This window comes from Chrysemys picta, chromosome 15 (genome assembly GCF_011386835.1).
Source record: "Chrysemys picta bellii isolate R12L10 chromosome 15, ASM1138683v2, whole genome shotgun sequence".
Classification (NCBI taxonomy): domain Eukaryota; kingdom Metazoa; phylum Chordata; order Testudines; family Emydidae; genus Chrysemys; species Chrysemys picta.
The window spans coordinates 26,188,944-26,209,657 of record NC_088805.1 but is presented as its reverse complement, the minus strand read 5'-3'; the positions used below and the strand labels follow the sequence as shown (position 1 = coordinate 26,209,657).

General features: G+C 39.0%; 1 protein-coding gene across 1 annotated transcript in view; it reads left to right on the top strand.

Moving 5' to 3' along the window:
- The first annotated feature begins 2,854 nt into the window (after nucleotides 1-2,854).
- Nucleotides 2,855-20,714, top strand: part of LOC101944206 (uncharacterized) — a 49,751-nt gene continuing 31,891 nt past the window's right edge. The window contains exons 1-19 of the mRNA XM_065568532.1: nucleotides 2,855-3,057; nucleotides 4,538-4,651; nucleotides 5,636-5,709; nucleotides 6,536-6,731; nucleotides 7,496-7,596; nucleotides 8,125-8,321; nucleotides 8,598-8,721; nucleotides 9,433-9,568; nucleotides 10,607-10,672; nucleotides 11,367-11,495; nucleotides 11,999-12,076; nucleotides 13,040-13,117; nucleotides 13,657-13,768; nucleotides 14,769-14,872; nucleotides 15,329-15,485; nucleotides 16,674-16,799; nucleotides 17,849-17,937; nucleotides 18,951-19,072; nucleotides 20,407-20,417. Coding sequence (XP_065424604.1) covers nucleotides 2,967-3,057; nucleotides 4,538-4,651; nucleotides 5,636-5,709; nucleotides 6,536-6,731; nucleotides 7,496-7,596; nucleotides 8,125-8,321; nucleotides 8,598-8,721; nucleotides 9,433-9,568; nucleotides 10,607-10,672; nucleotides 11,367-11,495; nucleotides 11,999-12,076; nucleotides 13,040-13,117; nucleotides 13,657-13,768; nucleotides 14,769-14,872; nucleotides 15,329-15,485; nucleotides 16,674-16,799; nucleotides 17,849-17,937; nucleotides 18,951-19,072; nucleotides 20,407-20,417 — 2,105 coding nt within the window. The 5' untranslated portion in view covers nucleotides 2,855-2,966. The remainder of the gene's footprint in view (nucleotides 3,058-4,537; nucleotides 4,652-5,635; nucleotides 5,710-6,535; nucleotides 6,732-7,495; nucleotides 7,597-8,124; nucleotides 8,322-8,597; nucleotides 8,722-9,432; nucleotides 9,569-10,606; nucleotides 10,673-11,366; nucleotides 11,496-11,998; nucleotides 12,077-13,039; nucleotides 13,118-13,656; nucleotides 13,769-14,768; nucleotides 14,873-15,328; nucleotides 15,486-16,673; nucleotides 16,800-17,848; nucleotides 17,938-18,950; nucleotides 19,073-20,406; nucleotides 20,418-20,714) is intronic.

Here is a 20,714-nt window from a genome sequence, read left to right as displayed (position 1 = left end):
GGCCATGCCACTCCATGCCAGGTGAACCAGGTGTGGGCAGGCAGGCTCAGCATGGCAGGATCCAAGTGTGGAGGGGCTTAATGTGGGGAGATCCAGGTATGTGTTGAGAGGGTTCTGTGTGGGGCAACCTGGGTGCGGGTGGCTCAGTGAGGGATCCGGGTGCAACGGTAATGGGTCCAGGCGAAGGTGGTTGGGGCTCGAGGAGGAGGCCTGGGGGGGAGTTAGAGCTCAGCAGGGGGATCTGAGGGGCTCAGTGGGGTATCTAGATGCTGGGGGAGTGGGGCTCAGTGGGGTGGAAGCATGGGTGGCTCATCGGGGGGTTTCTGAGTGCGGGGAAGTGAGGCTTGGTGGGAGAGACTGGGTATGAGGGGGTCTGGATGCACAGAGGTTGGGTGGATGGTGGAGCAGCTCCCTATACAGGGATCCCTCCCCCTACAGCTGAGGAGTGATGGGTGTAGGAAGTGGGGCAGCAGGAGGTTTGCAGACATTCCTGCAGCTGGGGAGAATTCTGGGGGTGGGTCTGACCTGGCCCCGGAGGCCATGCAGGGGAAGAGGAAGTCAAGTCCTATCCTCCCCGGCCCCAGCCCAGCCGGAACTAGCAGCTGAGCCCGGCGCAGGGTAGGAGCCATCAGACGGATCTTCCCAGTCCTACCCCTTGCCCCACAGTGATTTAACTCTCTGCTGGCTGCCCTGGGCACCCAAAACATACTGCTGGGAAGGATCAGATGATTGCTCTTGTGGCTTCCCTTTGCTTCCCTGTCAGAGAGTCATTTTTCTGCAGGGAAGCAAAGAAATCTGTGGGGGACATAAATTCTGCACGTGCACAGTGGTGCAGAATTCCCCCAAGAGTAATACTGAATATGTATTTATTTAGATTTAAGAAAGATGCCTTTACAAGAGCTCTAGATACCCTGACACTTAATTTTACAACTGCACAAAACAGCCACTAGCAAGGCCATTGCTGTGAAGACATTTGCCTGCCCCAGGGAAATGGCCTGGAATAGCTACTGCAGAGGGAGCTGTTTTGCAAGAGCTGGGCCAGAATAGCTCCTGTGAGGATGCTATTCCAGAAGAAAAGACACTGGGTCTAGACCAGCGGTTCTCAAACTTCATTGGACCGTGACCTCCTTCTGACAACAAAAATTACTACACTACCTACTCCTCTGGGAATTCTGTGCCAAAAATTTAAAAATTCTGCATCAAAAAATTAAAAATTCTGTGCACAGTATTTTAAAATTCTGCAAAATTCTGTATATTTTTGTCAAAATAACACACTATGATCAAGTTGGTTTCAATTATTTTGGTAATTTATTTAAACTACAGTACAATGGATGGAGAATGGGAGTGGGGAGCATTGGAGGAAATCACCAAACCCCTCTGTCTAATAGTAATGGAGCTAGTATTGATCCTTTACTTCTAGTTCTTAGTCAACAAATATATGCTGCCATATGCTCAATGTTACATCATAGGCAACTGAAGAGCAAGTGAGGGCTGGGGACCCAAACTCACAATTTATACTGACCATCTCCCAAAAGGTAAATTAATGGAGCACATTTTGACAGGACATTTTTTCAGTCCAAAAGTTTAGACCAGTTCTAATCACTAAAGCACCATAAGCATTTATAAAACCACACTGTTCTTTACAACAAGGCTCCTTTACACCACTCTGGCAATGTAAAGGAACCTTAACATTTTTACACTGGTTTTATACTCCTGGGGGAATTCACTAAGAACAATGGGAACAATTCACTAAGTAGGCAGGCTGCTACATTCTGCTCTGCCTGAGGGAACAGAGCCTGCCCCTCGCCTGCATCTTCAGAAACACCCCAAAGCCCTGCCTATCCATGCCGAGCGTGCTGCAATAGGGAGCCAGAGGGAGAGAGCATCTCTCTCTCTCTCTCTCTCATGCAGAACTGCCCAGGCCCGGTGGTGATTTACATCTCTACCAGCTGCTATGGGTGCCCAAACCAACCTGCCTGCACTCATAGGCACCGACTTCCACTGTGCCTGGTGGGTGCTTGATCCTGGCCCTGCCCTTGCATCGCCCTCCCCTGCTCCTATTCCACCCCTTCCCCAAAGTCCCCACCCCCTTTTTGCCCCCATTCCACCCCCTTCCCCCAGGTCCCTGCCCCACCTCCTCCCCTCAGTGTGCTGCACCCCTGCTCCTCCCCATCCCTTATGGAAGCACCTGGCTGGAAGTGTGGCAGAGGAGCGGGGATGTGGCATCCTTGGGTGGGGGAGGAGGTGGGGTGAGGGGAGCCTGGCTGGTGGTGGGTGCAGAGCACCCACTAATTTTTCCCCATGGGTGCTCCAGCCCCGGAGCACTCACGTAGTCGGTGCCTATGCCTGCACAGCTGGAGAGGTGGGGCACATGACCACTCTTGTGGCTTCCCTTTGCTTCCCCCTCAGAAGTTATTTTGCTGTGGGGAAGCAAAGAAATCTGCAGGGGGAATGAATTCTACGCAAGCGCAGTGATGCAGAATTCCCCCAGAAGGGGGGACCAAAGACTGAGCCCACCCTAGCTGCCCTGTCCCAGGCGGGCAAAGCTGAACCCAAGGGCTTCTGCTCTGGGCCGGAACTGTGTAACCTTAGCCCTGGGACTTGGACTTGCTGAGGCCCAGGGCCAACACTAGCCTTGGTGACCCCATTAAAATGTTTGAGAACCCGACTGACTAGGCAGGGAGCCAGGCCGCCACAGCTAGTCGAGGCCATTCCCTGGGGAAGACAAGGACACACGTTCTTCGCAGCATTAGCTACGCGCGAGTGGCGCGCAGGGGGGGGCGGCTGCAGCCCACTAAGCCCACACCCTGGCAGAAGGCTAAAGCCAGCTCCCCATGGCCTCGCCAGCCCCGTCCTCCTTCCTCTGAGCCGCTGGCAACCGTTTCCATAGCGACCAAGGCCCGCCGCAAGATGGCGGCCGCGCTGAGGCGGCCTCCGAAGCGTTTGTCGGGCAGCCCCTGCCCGCCATGATCACTGCTGTTCTCGGGGCGCTGCTGCTGCTGGGGTCTGAGTGCCCCACGGGGTGGGCCCAGACCCCGGCCCCGCCAGGGAACCCCGGTGGGTGCTGTTGGGGCCCTGGCAACTATTGGGGGGGGGGTGTCTAGATTTGGGAGGGGCCCGTCTCCCTTCGGCCCGGGGCGTCTCCCGCCTGGCTGCCATCCTCCGGTCCGCGGGGCGCTGTTCAGTTCAAACCCTGGGCAGGCCAGGCAGCGGATGAAGCGCAGACACCTGTGTGGGAGAGGCGGCCCAGAGGCTATTGGGGGTGGGGAGGGGCAGGCAGTGACCCATGTGAGAAGTGGGGGGACACGTTGTGGGGGAGCGTTTCCAGTTTTGGTTGGACTATTCCTAGAGATTTAATCACATGACAATATTTAATCCTTGGAGACTCCAGGCCAATCCTGGAGTTTTGGCAATCCCGGGGGGGGGGGGAGTGGGAAGGCCCAGAGCTCTGTGAGGGAGGTAGGGGGAGAGTCCAGAGAGTCCCATGGGGGAGGCAGAAGATGGGGTTGGTGGAGCAGTGTGGAGGGGTCCGAGACCTGTGGGGGAGCTAGGAGGATGGGATAATGGGGAGGGGTCAGAGAGACCACTGAGGAGGCAGGGTTAGGAGAGTGGGGTGGGGTTACATAGACTCTAAGGAGTGGGGTGTACAGACTGAAGATTAGTCGGACCCATAGGAGAAGCAGGAGGGGAGGGACACTGAATTATGGTAGTGGGCTTGTAGGGGCAGGTGCTGGACAGGTCACGGTCTTGCGGCTCATGGGAGAGGCAGTGAGAGTTAACCTATGACTAGTGAGTGTTTATATTTTTTGGAGATGGATTGCATGGGACTATTTGGTCATAGAAAATGGGGGACAACAAGGAAGGGTCAGAGAAGGCCAAGGTCTCTCTCTCGTTATGGGTGTACTCTGGTAATCAGGCTTTCAGAAGTGACTCTTCAGTGTGTGAAACCAAAGGTGCTAGTCCTTCCTGGAATATGTTAACATTGGTAAATGTTACTGGATACTAGAGTTTTATTTTGTAGGTTGAGTAACCATACTTTTTTAGGTTTCAGAGTAGCAGCCGTGTTAGTCTGTATCCGCAAAAAGAAGAACAGGAGTACTTGTGGCACCTAAGAGTCTCTTAGGTGCCACAAGTATTCCATACTTTTTTAGGATATCAGAACTTTCTTTTTAATATTAAGCAAAGGCTGCAGACAAGACTCCATAAAATACATGCGTGTCCGGAAGAGTAAGAGAAATTTTGAAATAGCCCTCCCACAATCCTTTAGGGGTTTTTTGTTTGTTTGTTTGTTTGGGCCAAGTTTAAATGACCTGTTGAGGCCTTCAGGGAGATTTGAGTGTAGAAAACAAAAATCTGGTGGGCTACTATTCTCTTGGGCTCTATGAGAAACTGATCTTTGTTTATTTTTAATGATTTAAATTAAACTTAGAATGCCAGGGGAAAAAAATCAAGTCGTGTCCACCCCATTTTGTAATAAATATAAGATATTGAGGATATTCTGAATATTAATACCAATTTGTTTTTTTTTTTTTTTTAGTCTTTCAGCCTTCTTTTATCCACATGTCTGGGCCCACAGTCAGTTCATTTTTAGTGGGGAATTCAGCAGATGTTGTTCTGGCTGTAAATGTAATACATGTGAACACTGAGACAGGTGAGATGACTTAAAACCATTACTTTTAAAAATTACAGTCAAACAAATATTAGTTGAAATCTTATTTCCCTTTATGTTCCTAAGATGATTGGATGGAAAATTGTATACCTTGTTTTACAATGGCCTCTGTACTGGATGCTCCAGAGTACTCCCACCACTGACCAAATAAGGCCTTGATCCTACAACCAGCACTGCACAGAGCCCCATTGTCTCCACTTAGGCTTCATGTGGACATGGGACTCTGCCAATGCGGCAAAGTGGATGGTGATTTAAATCACCAAGTGAAAAGCCTCAATTTAAATAATTGATTTTCATCAACTTTTCCATTTGTACTTCAGTAATTTTCTAAAGAAAGGTGTATTCTCAGTGTTTCATATCACCATTAAAACATATTGATTTACAACTAAATAGTCTTTACACTAGATTTGGTACATGTTTTTGCTACCTACAAAAGGGTACAGTATAACTTTATACATTTATTTAAGCAGCTATGTAGCTTAATATTTTCAGATTCTTAATTGTACATTTTTAGTATGTTACAAAATGGTGAATAATATATTGCTTATTTACTAATATTGTGCCATATTTGTAAAACTTGACTTTCAAAAGTTAGATGGTTTTCCCCTGCTTATTTCTTTATAGAGAAAAGCAACCTTTAACTCAAAGTTTTTGAAAGAGGCTCATGGATTCAGCATATTTATTTTTTTATTTCAATGTTATAAGAGATTATAAGTAGTCTAGGCCTTAACATATTTTGTATGAAATTCAGATTTAATTTAAAAAAGGTTTATTTTTAAAAAGAAAAAAATTATTATAATGTAAATAACAAAATTAAAACAAATCCAATTTAAATAAATCTGTGATTTTTATCTATCCTGCCATATGGAGCCAGTTACAGGATTGGGGTTTAACTTTGCTCCATGTGTAGATGAGAATGACGGAAAGCAGCAAAACAAATTTTACCGTTTTTTCTTTTAAATTTAGGAATGTTGCCACTGTTACACTGCAGTGGGAGTAACAGATATGGTGAATGGAGTTTGAATGTTTCTCGTGGTATGGTACGTAAAATACTGATTCTTCACTCTAAAGGTAGGGAGTAGAAGTTTGGTGTATTAAAAGTTAATGTGAAGCTAATTTAATGGTAGCATAAAGAATTCCCATTTTTGATTTCTTGTCTTCATCTCTTCTTGGAATAATAATTCTTGTGGACACTGAAGATTCCATGACATTTTTCATAAGAGTAGGGATTTAGGGGTATGGTATATCCTATGTCAAAATTTAACTCTGTCATGGTGGTTTCCTGCTGCCCTCCCCTCCAGAAGTAGATGCACTTGCTATCTGTCTGTAGTTTGTGAAGGGGATTGAGATCTTTTGAAAGGTGTTATATAAGAATGAAAGGTGCTATGTAAATGCTAGACTATCACTTTTATTTATTCTTATGAATTCTGGAATTTCTGTGGGATACCATGATTTGCATTGCTTGTGGTCAGCCAGAAGTGTTTCTCTAAATTGAGGCCTTGATGGACAGCAAAATTAGTCCAATCCACAGCTGTCAGGACTCTATAAGAAACCAAACATGAATCCTTTTGCTTGTTTTAGGTTTGTGCATGTAAGTTTTGAGGTAGTATAATTCATTTAAGTGTGAGCAAACATCTGTGTAGATATCTGCATACATTTCACAGCTTTGTTTACTTGCAAATCTCAATGCAGATCTTTGTCCCATACAAATATTCTTTTTGATACAATGATATACAGAGGCTTCAATTATAACGCATGTAGCAGAAGGGATACATGCTTGCCCTGCACAAAGCTGATGCAGGATATAACTAAGTATAATCTAGTACATTTAAAAATAGCTGTCAAACTTTAACTGATATTTTTCAGAATGTTTCCAAAGTGACAGTAACCTTGATGAGAAACCTGCAGTTGTGTTTGTCTAACACAACTGATTGCTGCATGGAGCCACTTTGCGTTGTTGAGACTCTTCAAGTTTCTGCTTGCCGTGGTTCAACAGTGTTGGCAAATCTCCTGATTCAAGCTGAAATATATGCCAACTCTTCCTTTACAGGAAATGTGTCAGGTAAATGGTTAGGTAGTTAAAAAGAAATCAGTATCTTGGCTGGTTCTAGTTTCGTTTTTGAATATTTGTATGTATTCCTTGGCACTTCCCAGTGTGCTAACTCTTGTTGCCCCAAACTTTAATGTATTTATAATTTATAGACAAAAGATTAAATCAAACCAACACATTCATTAACATCAGTTGCGCCAGCTAGCATTTCACCCCATAATTTTTTTTACAGTTGTATCTTTTGGGCATTTGCAAAATTGACTTAATAAGGTAATTACAAGCTAAACTACCTTTGCAGTTCCATTGCTTGTGAGGCAAACTAGTAGTAATTGTTTGTTTTTTTTTCAATTAATTATCATTATTTTTTTAAAACAGAAGAGAAGTGATGATTAAAATATATTGATGTGGATATCTAACGTCTGATTTATTTTAGCAGTCACTTTCCATCTGTTGAGTTTTAATGGAAACAGGATTATTCTAATCTTTTAGGTTAGACATGTGAAGTTGCCTGTTAGAGGGGAGTCCTTAGTGGGTTTGATTGGGGTGGGTTTGGCCCAAAATGTAAGGTAATTGGAAAACTGGAGATAGGGCAGCAATAAAAGATCCTTGGTACTATTTGTCAATATTTAAAAAAATGTATAAGGTAGGAATAACCTTTAATGCCTACTTTCTCTTTTTAAAAAAAATGTTGTCATATAAATCTGTTAGTGGGATTGCAATGCAAATGAAAATGTTAATTTTATGGCCTAACTTTATTTTATATTATGCTTTTATAGAAAATGCAACAGTCATCCCTAACCAAGTGTTCCAGCCCCTCGGCTCTTGTCCTTGTAACCTGACAGCTGGAATTTGTGATATTCGTTGTTGCTGTGATCTGGTACTGATTACACATTTAATTTTTAAGTTATTCCCTTTAAAGTTTGATGTCACCAGTACTCTTAGGGAAATACAGCAAAGTCCACTAAAATACCTGAGAAATTATTTGTTAAAATATTGTGGATTAGTATCAACTGTCTGTCTTTGAAGAGTAAGTACATCACTTTAAAACAATATAAATAGGGGCTTTCAGTCACTAGAAGTGTCCTAAGCACTAAATTTCACTGGAAACACTGTTTCTGTTATTGCCCTTTGGTTTTTAATGATAGAATTTTAAAAAGGGAAACTTGATATAGTGAAAACGCTTAAAAGGCCATACTCCGCTCAAATGTTATGGCTCTGCTAAATGTGTTATGGAATACAACATTTGTGTCCGTATTTCCATTTTAATCTTAACTCCTCATAGTGCTAGGAGACACTTCTTAAATAACCCTGGTATGTATATCACCTGCCATGAGAGCGCATCCTTGGTGAATCAGAAAAAAAGCCCTGTCATGTTAAACGACTTCCTTTTTCTTTTTATTTCAAGGAATGCACGCCAGATTTGAAGCAGTTGTTCAGTGGATCATGTTTTGCTGGAGTGTTTGGTGGGAATGTAAACCTGCCTTTTGACCAATTGTGCTCTGTTCAGACAACGAACAGTGCTCCTGACTGGTTTCCCTTCTTGTGTGTACAGTCTTCTCTTAACAATACACCATTTCTTGGCTACTTCTACCATGGCTCTGTGTAAGTTTTAATAAAAAAAAGTCATAGTGAATGTATCGAATAGTTATTATATGCCAAAGAAGTTATGCCACTTGTGTAATGTGAATAATGTTGTTTACAGGAACTATCCAGAACCAACATTTTAAAATATATGCATTATTAAAGTTTTATAGTAAAATGTAACTGTGTATGGTTTTGAGGTAATATGAAAGAGGGAGATTTGAAAGAGATAATGAGTAATTATTTGCATCGGATAGGTGATACACTAATCATTTATTTTTTAAAATTTGTTTGCAGTTCTTCATCTCTAGTTTCTTCATTTAAGATTCCTTTGCAAACTGTTCCAGAAAAACCTTTAAGTGGTTACAAACAAGGAGATCCAATTATGACAACAGAGAATGAGTATTTTACAATTCGTCAGGTAATAGCTTCATGTTAGCAGTATTTGGCTTTTGTTTTTTCTTTCTTTTCCTTATTTGTCAGTCTCACTGTCCGTCTGTCTCACTGTATAGGAACAAAGACAGATACAAGCAATTCTGTGACTAGCTGTTTTGAACTGGTGAAATACACTTTTCAACTAGCACAAAATTCACATTAAAAAAAATAAACATTGTCTTTCTACCATCAATTTTTTCTCATATAAAATTAATATTTTGAATTTAACCAAGAAAAATACACTGTCAAGAAATATAAACAGATTTGGCATGACTTAAAATTTTTAACTCCCTGTTGCTTTTTAAATTTTTTAGGGGTTCTTAACATATTTTTGTATTTTTTATATTCCCTGCTCTTTAACTGAAAACTTTGTTTATTTTCTATTACCTCAACTACCCAGGCTTTTTCTAATTTTCTTTACATTTTAGAATTTTAATTTTAGAGTCACTGATTGTAGTTGGTCTACAAATCAGAGTGAAACCTTGAATTATATTGTAATATTATTGAAAGCCGTGTTTTAAAATCTGATTATTTTTATATAAATCATTTGGTCTAACAGCTTGCTTGTTTTGAGATAAGTGTAGGTGGGCATAGTACAGACACCGTGTGCAATGAAATAGCTGTGTGCTTTTTAGCTTCAACAGTAGAGCTAGAATAAATTCCATCTTCATATTCTTTTCTGTTGAACTGCATGCAGCGATCCATGGCTGGGCAGTGTGTTGGAAACGCCCCAGTAGCATTCCTTCAGAATTTTGATGTTAAATGTGTTACTAGTCTGTCAGCTTACAAGGAAGGATTGTCTCATAATGTGATGATAACCAGTGGTACTGGAGGTATGTTGTGTTTGCTTTGACAAAATGTACTGATATTGATTTAAGAATAGATATAGTAATCTTAAAGTCCTAATATTGACAATATGATATCCTGCATTATTTTTGTTATGATCTAACAACTTCTCCCTTGCAAGGCATTTTAGCCATTCAACTGTTGACTGACTGGTTATTGTGGCAAGCCCCCTGCTGTAGGGTCCCCAGATTCAGGATATGAGACTTTGAGCTTGGGCTATGACTTCCTCAGTTTCCCCTCTCCCACCAAAAACAGATTTTGACCCCCCATCAAGAGCATTCCTTTTATGTATTCATACTGTTGTAAGAGCTTTTTTTTTTTTCCCCCCAGCCAAGGGCAGACACTATTCTCCCTTTAGAGTTAGCCATAAGTGGCTTCTTTGTAACACTTTGTTCTCCTAGTGTAGAAAGCATTGTCTCCTGGGTCTCAGATATATTTACATTACCCCCTGGCCATTGTGCCAGCATGAGGACAACATATCTTAAGTTGTTTGCCAATAAATTTCCAAGGTAAGACATTCTCTTTACACTGTAAAATACTCCCCCCACCTCACTTCTTGTCACATGTTGCACTTCTGTGGGAGTATATTAATCCTTCAAAACACCATACATTATCATTTAATGAGAAAGATCTGATTATAATTAGAAAATAGAGAGTGTCAGTATAATTATTGCTCTTCTGAAAGTGTATTATACAACTAGTGGCTTAAAGTGTCTGGGCCTAATTCAGTCTTCCTGTTGTACCTGAGTATCTGAGGGCATTGCTTGGGTCCGTTATATCACTCTGGATCTTAATAGAGCAACTCAGCAAAAATTGCTTATTTTGTTGTGTCATATAAAGCATGCTCTTTCAGAGGAACCTGTTGTGGTGTAACGACTGTATAGTCTTTTACTGAGACCTGCTGGTTTATTTTCTAACTCATTCTTTTATAGTTTAATAAATCCTCTATCTTGGATGAGGAAACAGTATGAGGCTGTGTCTCATTTGCTAGTTAGACTTGCTGCATTTACTGTTTTTCTTGTCAGACACTGTCCAACAAAATGTGATCTATGGGAATGTAACTGATGTACGTAACTTCATCACTAAACCAGGTATGTTTTCTGTACTCATATTATTCTTACCATTCTTAAAGAGACAAGGAGTTGATGATTAAGTTAAGATGTTAAAAGAGATCTTTGCAATTACCTGAAACTTTAAAAAAAAGAAAAAACAAAAAAAAATTATTGTGCTATGCAAATTGAAAAATATTAGTCTTATCCATCTCCCTTTGAAATCTATGTAAAGAAGTCTATTGACTTTAGTGGGAGTTGTATCAGACCTGTAGTCCTTATACATCTTAGCCAGTCGCAAAAGTAATTTTATAGAACTAAAAATGAACAGTTGTAATGGAGTTAAGATGTAAGGATCCCTTTGGCTATATTTAAAGTTTACACTCAAGTATAATAGTTGAGCCCCATCCACATGCAGATGTATAGATTGGTATTTTGAAAGACCTCCTTTCTCATTAAATGTATCTTACAGCCAGTTGATCTACACTTTCATGCAGAAGATCTCCAGGCTAGAAGAGTGCATCATAGATGCTCTGAGCTGGCATGGTATCATAATAACTAAACACTAAAACGGAGGTGTTTTTGTTTTTCAAAAAAAGTTAGAATGAAGGCTGTTATGCCCAAGATTTTGTTAAAGATAGTTTTTTATTGCATTCTGTAGAAAATCTTCCTTAAGGCATAATAACCTCTTTCATTAGTATGGTTTCCATCATTTGAACTGTTCTTTTCTTTGCAGAAGACATTCAGTCTACTGAGGTTTTATGTACAAATGTGACCTTTGCAGAATATTATATGTTCATATGGAAAGGCAAGACAATAGAGGAAATAAATGTCACAGTCCTCATTGGAGAATTATGTGATGGAGGTACTGTAATGCATCTCTACAAAATTGCTTATTCAGAAATAGTTTTTTTCTCAGCATAGAAGTTTTGTGAAAAATACTTTTAATCAAACATCAATTTGAAATAGAATTTTCCATTGGGCTAAGAAGAGCCGGGTGGTGTCTGGTTGGTATATTATTTGTTTTAGGTAGTTATTTCTTAGAATATCAACCTCCAATCATTGATTATGTACTGTTTACACAAAAAAGGCATGTCAGTGGCCTGCATTGCTGGATTTGAGAAGCTTCACAGAAGGTGTAAATTAGCTTCTGAAATCATATAATCGTATATGAGCACGCACAATCCAAGAGTGTGGGTCTAAATGGCAGCTGCTGGTTGATGTGTATGTCAGTTAACAAGACTTTTGTGACTGGGGGGTGGGGGAGAGGGAGTTTAATTTTTGATGCAATTGCTTTTTTAAATAACAAAAATATTGCAATGGACTACTTTTTTGCTAAGAAATTATTTACTTTTTTTCTTTTAATAGAAATACTGACACAGAGATTTTCAGTAAACTTTGTAAGCTTCAATACTACTAATACAACAGAGCTATCTGGGAATCCAGGTAATACTACTGTTTTATTTTAAGCTTCTATTGGCTGATGGGGGAAGGGAAAAAAAATCTTTTTTTATTGACAGCCATAACCAGTTGTGCCCAATTTTATTTCTTATATCCCTCTCATTTCGTCTTAATGTTGATCATCACAGCCTCCCTGTTTTCTGCCCTGCCACTGTTAATATTGATAATGCTGAAAAGTATCATCAGATATTGTGGAACTAAAATATTAGGGTCTGATCGTGAAAACACTACCAGGCATAGTGCTTGCTACTGTGTGTATTCCCATTGACATGATGCATTAGCAGTTTTCATCCTAATGCTCCCTTGAATGTTGAATTAGAATCTTGCTCTGTGGCTGCATAGGAAGATAGAAGAGAAGAGGCTTTCTTTGCCCTCTTTCCTCTCTTCCATAGTGCAGCCAGCTAACACAAGGTAGAATTTGGCTCTTACTGTTTTCTGAAAGTCGTTAATACTCTTTTGTTTGAAGTTAAACCATTCTTGCTGTAATGAAAAGTTCTGTTTAGATGTGAAACTAAGCACCTAATCAGTCAATTAGGGTTCCCCAACATGTTCAGAATTGTAGGATACAATACTTCTAGCAAAATGAGAAGGCTTCATGATTATACTACTAGGCACTTTTAGAAAGTATTTTACAAACACTAACTAATCCTCACAACACTCTTATGGGAGAGTAATTGAGACTAACTATAATACCTAACTCTTATACAGTGCTTTTCAGCAGTAGATCTCAAAGCGCTTTACAAAGGAGGTCTGTATCATTATCCCTAAGGTCACAGAGTAGCTAGGGAGCCAAGATTAGAATCCAGTAGTTCCTAGCCTTCATTTCTGAACTCAATTCACTAGACCATGGCACCTTTAAGAACTTGGGGAGTTTTATGTATTATAAAAATGTTTGTCAATGCTGATTAATTCTTATAAAACTTTCACAATTTCTCTTTCTGTGTTTAGGTTACCAAGTTGGCAAACCTGTTAGAGCGGTAAATATTTCTTCTGATACTGTTACCACTCTAAAACTTTGGCAGCCAGGTACTACCTTTTGATATGCTGTTTTAATCACAACTGCAATATAAACCAAAAATACTCTAATTTTATTATGTTTTGCTTCATTTTTTTTTTATGTTGGCCTTCCCAGACTGCTCTGAGTTGCTAATCTAATGTTTCTTGGAATTTAGATAAATTTATAATAGAAACTCCAAATACAATTAAATATACAAGTATAAATCAGATTTTCCTATATCATAATTATATTTTGTATATAGTGCTCTTTCTTGAATAAAAGACCACTACTGAAATACTAGAAAAATATACTAACAGATAATATGAAGTATTGTCATTTATATGGAAGTGCAAGACATACGCAATAAAACAAAGCATTGAAGAATCTGTAATTTTTAAGATGCTACAAATGAAAATGGATGGACACTTAAGATAAATAGAATTTTAGTAGTACTGTATTTGAGCTAAACTGTTTTAGCATTCTAAATCAAAGTAGCTTTCTACAAATTTGCATGCTAGAGACTGAAAAGTTGATATGAGAAACACAAATGGATGTTTTCATTTTGTAGTTGGCAATGGTTTGTGTACATCAGCAACTTTCACACCAGTTCTGTTTGGATTAAATTCACTATCTGGATGCGTTTTAGAAGTGAATATTAATGAAGATTGCGGTCAGTTAAGGTGAGGTATATGTGGGTTGTCCTGTCCTCCTATTTCTCCCCCACCCCCCTTCATTTGTGGCTTTAAATATTTATAGAACTCTTATCTTAGCATTCAAAATAAGAAACCGATGCACTTTAACTAATTTGAAATTATTATAGTGGTGGGTTTTTGTTTTATCTTACTATAGCCAATGCTGCAAAACTGTTCCCATACAAGCCTCTTATATCCACACATTCATATTTTTCTAATTACCAGTATGTAACTTTTGGGTTTGAAAATGGCTATTTTTAGAGCCTTTCTAAAGAATTTTTTTAGTAGTTTCAGCAAAATCTTTAAAGTTGTTTTGGAGTTGGGAGAATGTCAATAAAATGAATTTTCCCCATTTAAAAAAAAAAGACCTATTTTTTTTTCCACTGGAATAACTCAAATAGCTGAAATTTGTTTTTTGTTAAGTGCCTGTACTGAGAATTTTGAAACTTCAAACTACTAATAAATATCTCTTGTTAAAAATCCCCATGGGCCCCCATTTCTATAATCTCTGAGCACTCCACAATCTTGAATGTATTTATCCTCACAACACCGTTTGGAGCTAGGGCAATGCTTGTATCCCCATTTTACCCGATGGGAAATGGAAGCACACAGGAAATCTGTGAGAGAGTTGGGAATCAAACCTAGGTCTCCAAAGTCCCACACTAATGTTCAAAGCACTGGACTAGCCTTCCTCTCTAGGGATGGGTACTTAATTACAACAAATGCTGGATACCCTTGTTTTACATCTCATTCAGAAAATGGCCCCTCCAGTAGCATAGCAACTCATTGCATCATGCTTGGGCATGGAGTTTACTGGTTCAAAAGGAAGTGTGTCACCTTACTGAGTCATCCGCATCAATTCCAGCAGCACTTGGGTTTTCATATTGGATCTCCTGTACAAGTACTGACAAGATCTAATAAAATCACAGCCCAGAGTGGTATAGATGTAGGTTTATTTGTAATGTATTACAACATGAGTGTTTTGCAGGGAGGATGTAACTGATAGACTTAATTCATTAATACAAGCTACTCATGTTGGGAAGAGAGGCAACTCAAGTTACAGTGATCTAAATGACTTGGTGGAAATAATACGTAAGTCAAAGCTTCATCTTGTTATCTGTATCTTAGATTAATATATATTTTAGTTTTACTTTAAAATATTCTAATCACGTAGTTTCTCTTATAAAACCATAGTAAAGGTGTATGGTAACTGTTTTAATTTCAAATTATGAGAAATCCTCTTTTTCTGTGTACATGCAATGCCATCCCCCCACACATTAAATATAAATACTGATACTATGGGAAAAAAATTATGACAATGAGGAAATAAAAAATTCCAATTTATGTCATGTGTACAGATTAGTAAAATTTTATTTTTACTGTCAATCTCAGCATTTCATGTGGAACCTCTCTTTTATCCAAGGAAGAAAAGACATTTTTGTTATATTCCTATGCAGTATTTATTAGTATCTCACTGCATCATGATAATGTTTAAAATATGTTTTTAATTTTTTTTTCAAATCTAAGTAACTCAGTTTTCCTGAATAGGTTTAGATCCACCTAATCCTAGTGCAAATGCAAGTGTTGGAAATTTGAACGGCATCTGCTCAGATATTCCTGCTAACCTGAATATTCACATAATCACTGCTGATGTGGGTGCAGTAGAAGGGATTGCACAGGAAGAGATACTCGGTGTACAGATCAGGTACAGCAGAATCATGGTGGTTGTTATATTTCATTAATATTGTGTTCAAATATAGTTGGACACTGTTGGGTAAATGAGACCAAAAATATGTAGATTTAAAAAAACAGTTGCTTACAGTTTTTTCATGATTATCTAGGGTTTTGTTTGGGTTTCCTCTTCTCCGTAATGTTTGCAACCCAAATCCAGCTGCTCTAATACATAATCAGTTTCACTTTCTGGTTAGCTTGTTTTCATTTTCAAGGTGAGATGTGCAAAAAGTAAATTATTGGTGAAAGATAAAATAGACTTATTAAAACTGAAACAATTAAAAAAAAAAGTCTCCTCCATTGTTGCTAGCAACAGCAGTAAGGAAATGTATTACTTTAAAATATTATTTTAACCTGACAGTCTTTTTATTAGCAGCCAAGTTTTTCTCTGGTTATAAATAACTTCACTTGTGTAACTTCACTTGATACACATTTGTAGCAAACTATATATTTGAAAGCCTGATAAGTGGAAAAACTCCGGAAGAAAATAACCAAAACTCATAAGTTTCAAGTGTCAAAAGCTCACGTTAGCAGTAAGTTTTATACATTCCATCTCATTAGATGAAGATAATATAAACCTTTATAGGTAAAATTTTCTATTGTGTGTATGCCAAAGTTGTGACAGCAAAAAAAAAAAAAAAAAAAAAAAAAAAGCATTTACCCATTGTCCATGCAAAATGAGCATTTGTTTGGACTGGCAAATGTGCATTGTTGCTTAGAGATCCTACCTGACTGCTATTCTGAGTACTGGTCATAGCCCTGATACTGACTGACTGAGTTACCCAGGGCAAGCCATTTAACTTCTCTGCAATTCAGTTTACTGCTAGGTAACATTGGCATGATACTTACCTGACTCACAGTGTGATGTGAGACTTCCATCAATGTTTATTAAATGCTTTGTTAGCCATGATGAAAAGACAATATAAAAGTGAAAAGCATTTGTATTAAACTCAGTGTATTGAAATTTTAATTAGGATCGAGGAGAGTGATATTGCCCAACTCTGATTAAAATAGAGAATAACTAATAAAATTATGAAAATGCAGTGCAAGAATCATAGGTACATTGTAAATATTATTAAAAAACCCTTTATAAGATCAAATAGATGTCAGAGTATATATTTCCCATATAAATTACACTGATTGTATGTTAATTTTCTTTCAGTTTTTCAACAGTGATATGGCAATTCCAATGTGGGATTATCTGTGAAAATAAGTCCAGTTCTCTTCCTATCACTGCTTCAGTCCAGTTTATTAAAGTACCAGCTCAACCACCCATTCCAATGACAAGGTAACTTTTTATAGAAATCAGATATCTAACATCGACTATGAAGAAATGGAGTACTTGTGGCACCTTAGAGACTAACAAATAAATTGTGCCACAAGTACTCCTGTTCTTTTTGCGGATACAGACTAACACGGCTGCTACTCTGAAACCTATGAAGAAATACTAAATTAAAATAGCAATAATAAAATAGTAAATTTGGTTTGCCAGAAAATAGTCATTAGGTTTGAGGCCTGGTTAGACTGCACTGAATCACAGCTGTTCTATCAGTTAAGTGTCAGTTTCTGTGAAGTGCCTTAAATCCTACTAAATCAGTTGACTCTCAATGGGAGTTGAAGGGTACTCCGCATCTAGGGCCTCATCCTACAACGTTTACTCATGTGACAAGTCCCTCAGTAGAATTATTTGTGTGAGATTCACTCAAATGGATAACGGGTGCTGAACCCTAAACTGACACTTGTAGGTACATTCAAACAATTACGTTATTATTTCTAAAGCATAGTGTTTGTTCTCTTGCTACTAGAACCATAGAATTATATATGGAAAGGTCTGTTAGGTCAGCCCCAATAAATCAAGCTTGTTTCTTATAGTAAACTTTATATTGCTTTGTCCAGTCTAGTTTTAAATTTCTCAAGAGATGAGACTTTCTTTCAGGAAATTATGTTATGGACTAACAATTCTTACCATAAATAATTTTTTCCCATTATATTCAATCTAAATTTTCCCGTCAGTTTCATCCCAGTTCTTCTGGTTTAAAACCCTGGTACTACCCCGAAAAGAATCCTCTTTGTTGGTGTAAATCTGTGCTCATCACAAGAAGGAACATTCCCTTAAATCATCCCATGGCTAAAAATGAGAGATATTGATCAGAAAGGAAGTCTTCAGGTTTCATGCTCCTGTTTTAATTGATCTTTCATGAAAAAATAGTTTCATGAAGAAACTGCTGCAAGATTATTTAATCCAAACAGCTTTCTAATTTTTTTCCCTTTATTTGCACTGGTGCCTGGTTGTACCATAGTTGCAATTTAAGTTTTTTTTTTAAATTGTGTTTGTAGATTTCAGATTAACTATACAGAATATGACTGCAATCGAAATGAAGTTTGCTGGCCACAACTATTTTATCCATTGACATGGTATTACACAGGTAAAAAAGTAGTGTGTGTGGAGTACAATGTATTATCAGGATTTCTTCAAATATTAACAAAAATCAGTTAAATTACATGATGCTTTGTAATAGGGAAGTGAAGTTCTCCTGTCTTTTGGAAATTGTGAGCTGTAAAGTATGTTTGTTAAATTGTTCTTTACGGTCCATGATTGGATTTATATTGTATCTTGGCAGATAAGTGGGGAAAAAATGAAGAATAGTTACCAGACTCAGTACTTTGTCAGTTCGCTTGGGGTTTATTGCTATTTTTAAAATGTTGTTTTAAGGAGAGTAAGGTTCCTTTTTTAGCCCCTTTCAAAGCTCTCTATCCCCCTGTGGCAGGACAACGACTCACTAGTGCAGCGCCTTCTGCTGATCGTCCTAGGGATTAGCTCTTCCAGCCCAGAGCGCCCTCTGCGGGCTGGTGTCTTGCCTGCCGCTGGCCCCCATGTCCCTCCCGGACCCCGGTGTCTCTCTTAGTCTCTGGCCCTCAGCCCTCTTATAGGGCCAGCTGTGGCCTGATTGGGACATGGCCCCACCTGTGGTTGCTTCCCCCAGTCAACCTCACATTTCTCCGCCACAGCCCTCTCCAGGTCTCCTTTAACCCCCTCAGGGCAGGAGCGGGGTGACCACCCCACTACATCCCCATTCTGTTTAGTTTTCTTTTTTTTCTGGCCAACCTACTTTATAAAAAAGAATGCATGGCTTGCTCTATAATACTGGCCTATTAGTCTGTCAAGTTCTGTATTCTGCCTTTGCCTGTAGCATTTGGCAACTTTCAGCTAATTGAGTTAGGAACTCCTGTGTTCCAATCCAGGCGTTGTCGTTTTGGTAGATCAGTTAACTTTTCAGTTTTTCCATTTGTAAAAGATGAGTATGATCTGCTTAATAGGGGGTTGCGAGGATTAAATAGCTGATGTTTGTAAAGCACACTAAGGGTACATCTATACTTACTGCCGGACCTGGAGGTAAGCAATCGATCTTCTGGGATCGATTTATCACGTCTTGTCTAGATACGATAAATCGATCCCGGAAGTGCTTGCTGTCGACGCCGGTACTCCTGCACCACGAGAGGAGTACGTGGAGTCGACGGAGGAGCCTGCCTGCCGCGTGTGGACCCGCGGTAAGTTCGAACTAAGATACTACGTGAATAACGTAGCTGAAGTTGCGTATCTTAGTTCGAAGGGGGGGGTTAGTGTGGACCAGCCCAGAGGCACTGCTTCTGCAATGAGAACTGCAAGGGTACAGAGGACTGCCCCTACTGTTCTCAGCACAAGATTGAGGCCTCAAGTTGTTTTGTACAACATTATTTTATTCAGGTCCATGTTCAGTTGTTTTCTGTAGCTTTTTATCTTTGCCTAATTTTTAATTCAATATAAAAATAAAACTTTAGGGCCAGGGTTTTCATATCCTTATATTTATTCAGATTTTTTTTTTTCTTTCAGGAGAACCATACTCTCAGTGTCTTGCCAAAGGCTTGATACTAGCATTTTTCTTTCTACTCGCAGCTGTTCTGAGTAATCCTTGGAGCAGAATCCTTAAAGTGTGAAATAATACTACAGTTTAAAATTTGGGAGTATAAAGAGAACCATTTTATTAATGTGTTTTTTTACACTTTTGTATTCAACCAATGTTTCAATAAGTAGTACTTTTATTATAAATCTTGTGAAAAAAGTAATTTCTGGATTTTGTATATTTTTATATAAATACTCAGATGTAAAATTAATGTCTGTTCTATATAGAAAATGGTTGTAATAGGTTTTTAAAAAAAGTATGTTAATTAAGGGCTAGATCCTGTAAATGGATCTGCCAGAGTTCATTCCTGTGACATTGATTTAGGAGGTGCACTGCATGGGTGCAGAAATGTGCTTGGGTGGATTCATACCTAAACTGTAAGATGTTTGAGTATTTACCGATAAAAGATAAAAACTTCAGTTAATGATTAATTCAAGTACACAACTAGTGTTCTCTAAGCAATTAAAGATTGAGCTTTACAGTTAATTTAGTTTTTCCATTTTGCTGGATCACTCTGGAAATAAATCATTTGGAATAGTAGCAATAATCCCACTGGAGTTGGTTTCCCAAATGCCTTATCTGACTTACAGTAGTAGTCACTGTGTTTATTTCCCTTTGTGATGCTAAGTGTTGTTTAAAAATATATCTGCAAAGGAAAACAATTTCTCCTTCTGTACATGTTAACAAGAAGTATATTTTTAAAGAAAAGAATTGGCTGTTTTTTATTTTCTTAAGATAGTCTTCTTTTTCTTGCTTTTGCTGGATGACGCCGTGGATAACTAGTGTGGAAATGTGATGATCTCAACTTTCCCAGGACTGAGAGTCATGTTTACCACTCCAGTGAGAGAGAGGCTTGCTTGTGCTAAACTGGGGGTCAGTGCCTTGATACCACCAGTCTGTTAGCCATCCAGACAATCTTCTCTGAGTCATCCTAGTCCTTACTCTGTTTTACAGGTTAACCTTAGGTGCATTCCAGTCCCCAAGCCCCTCTGAAGAGTTCCCATGTAGTGTTCAGCCCTTTATGCACTGAATACTCGCAGAAAACAGCATACACACCAGCTTGACTGATTCAACTCCGGGTCAGCTCCTTGTACAATACCTCAGCACTGAGATATATTTGTAGTGAAAACAATCATAAGTTTATTATTAAAGATCAAGATTCAAGAAATAGTGAGTAAGGATAATAAAACAAAATCAATACATGATTTCTAGAGACTAGACTTAACAGGCTAACGTCCTGGCTAGAACAGTTTTTTCTCAAC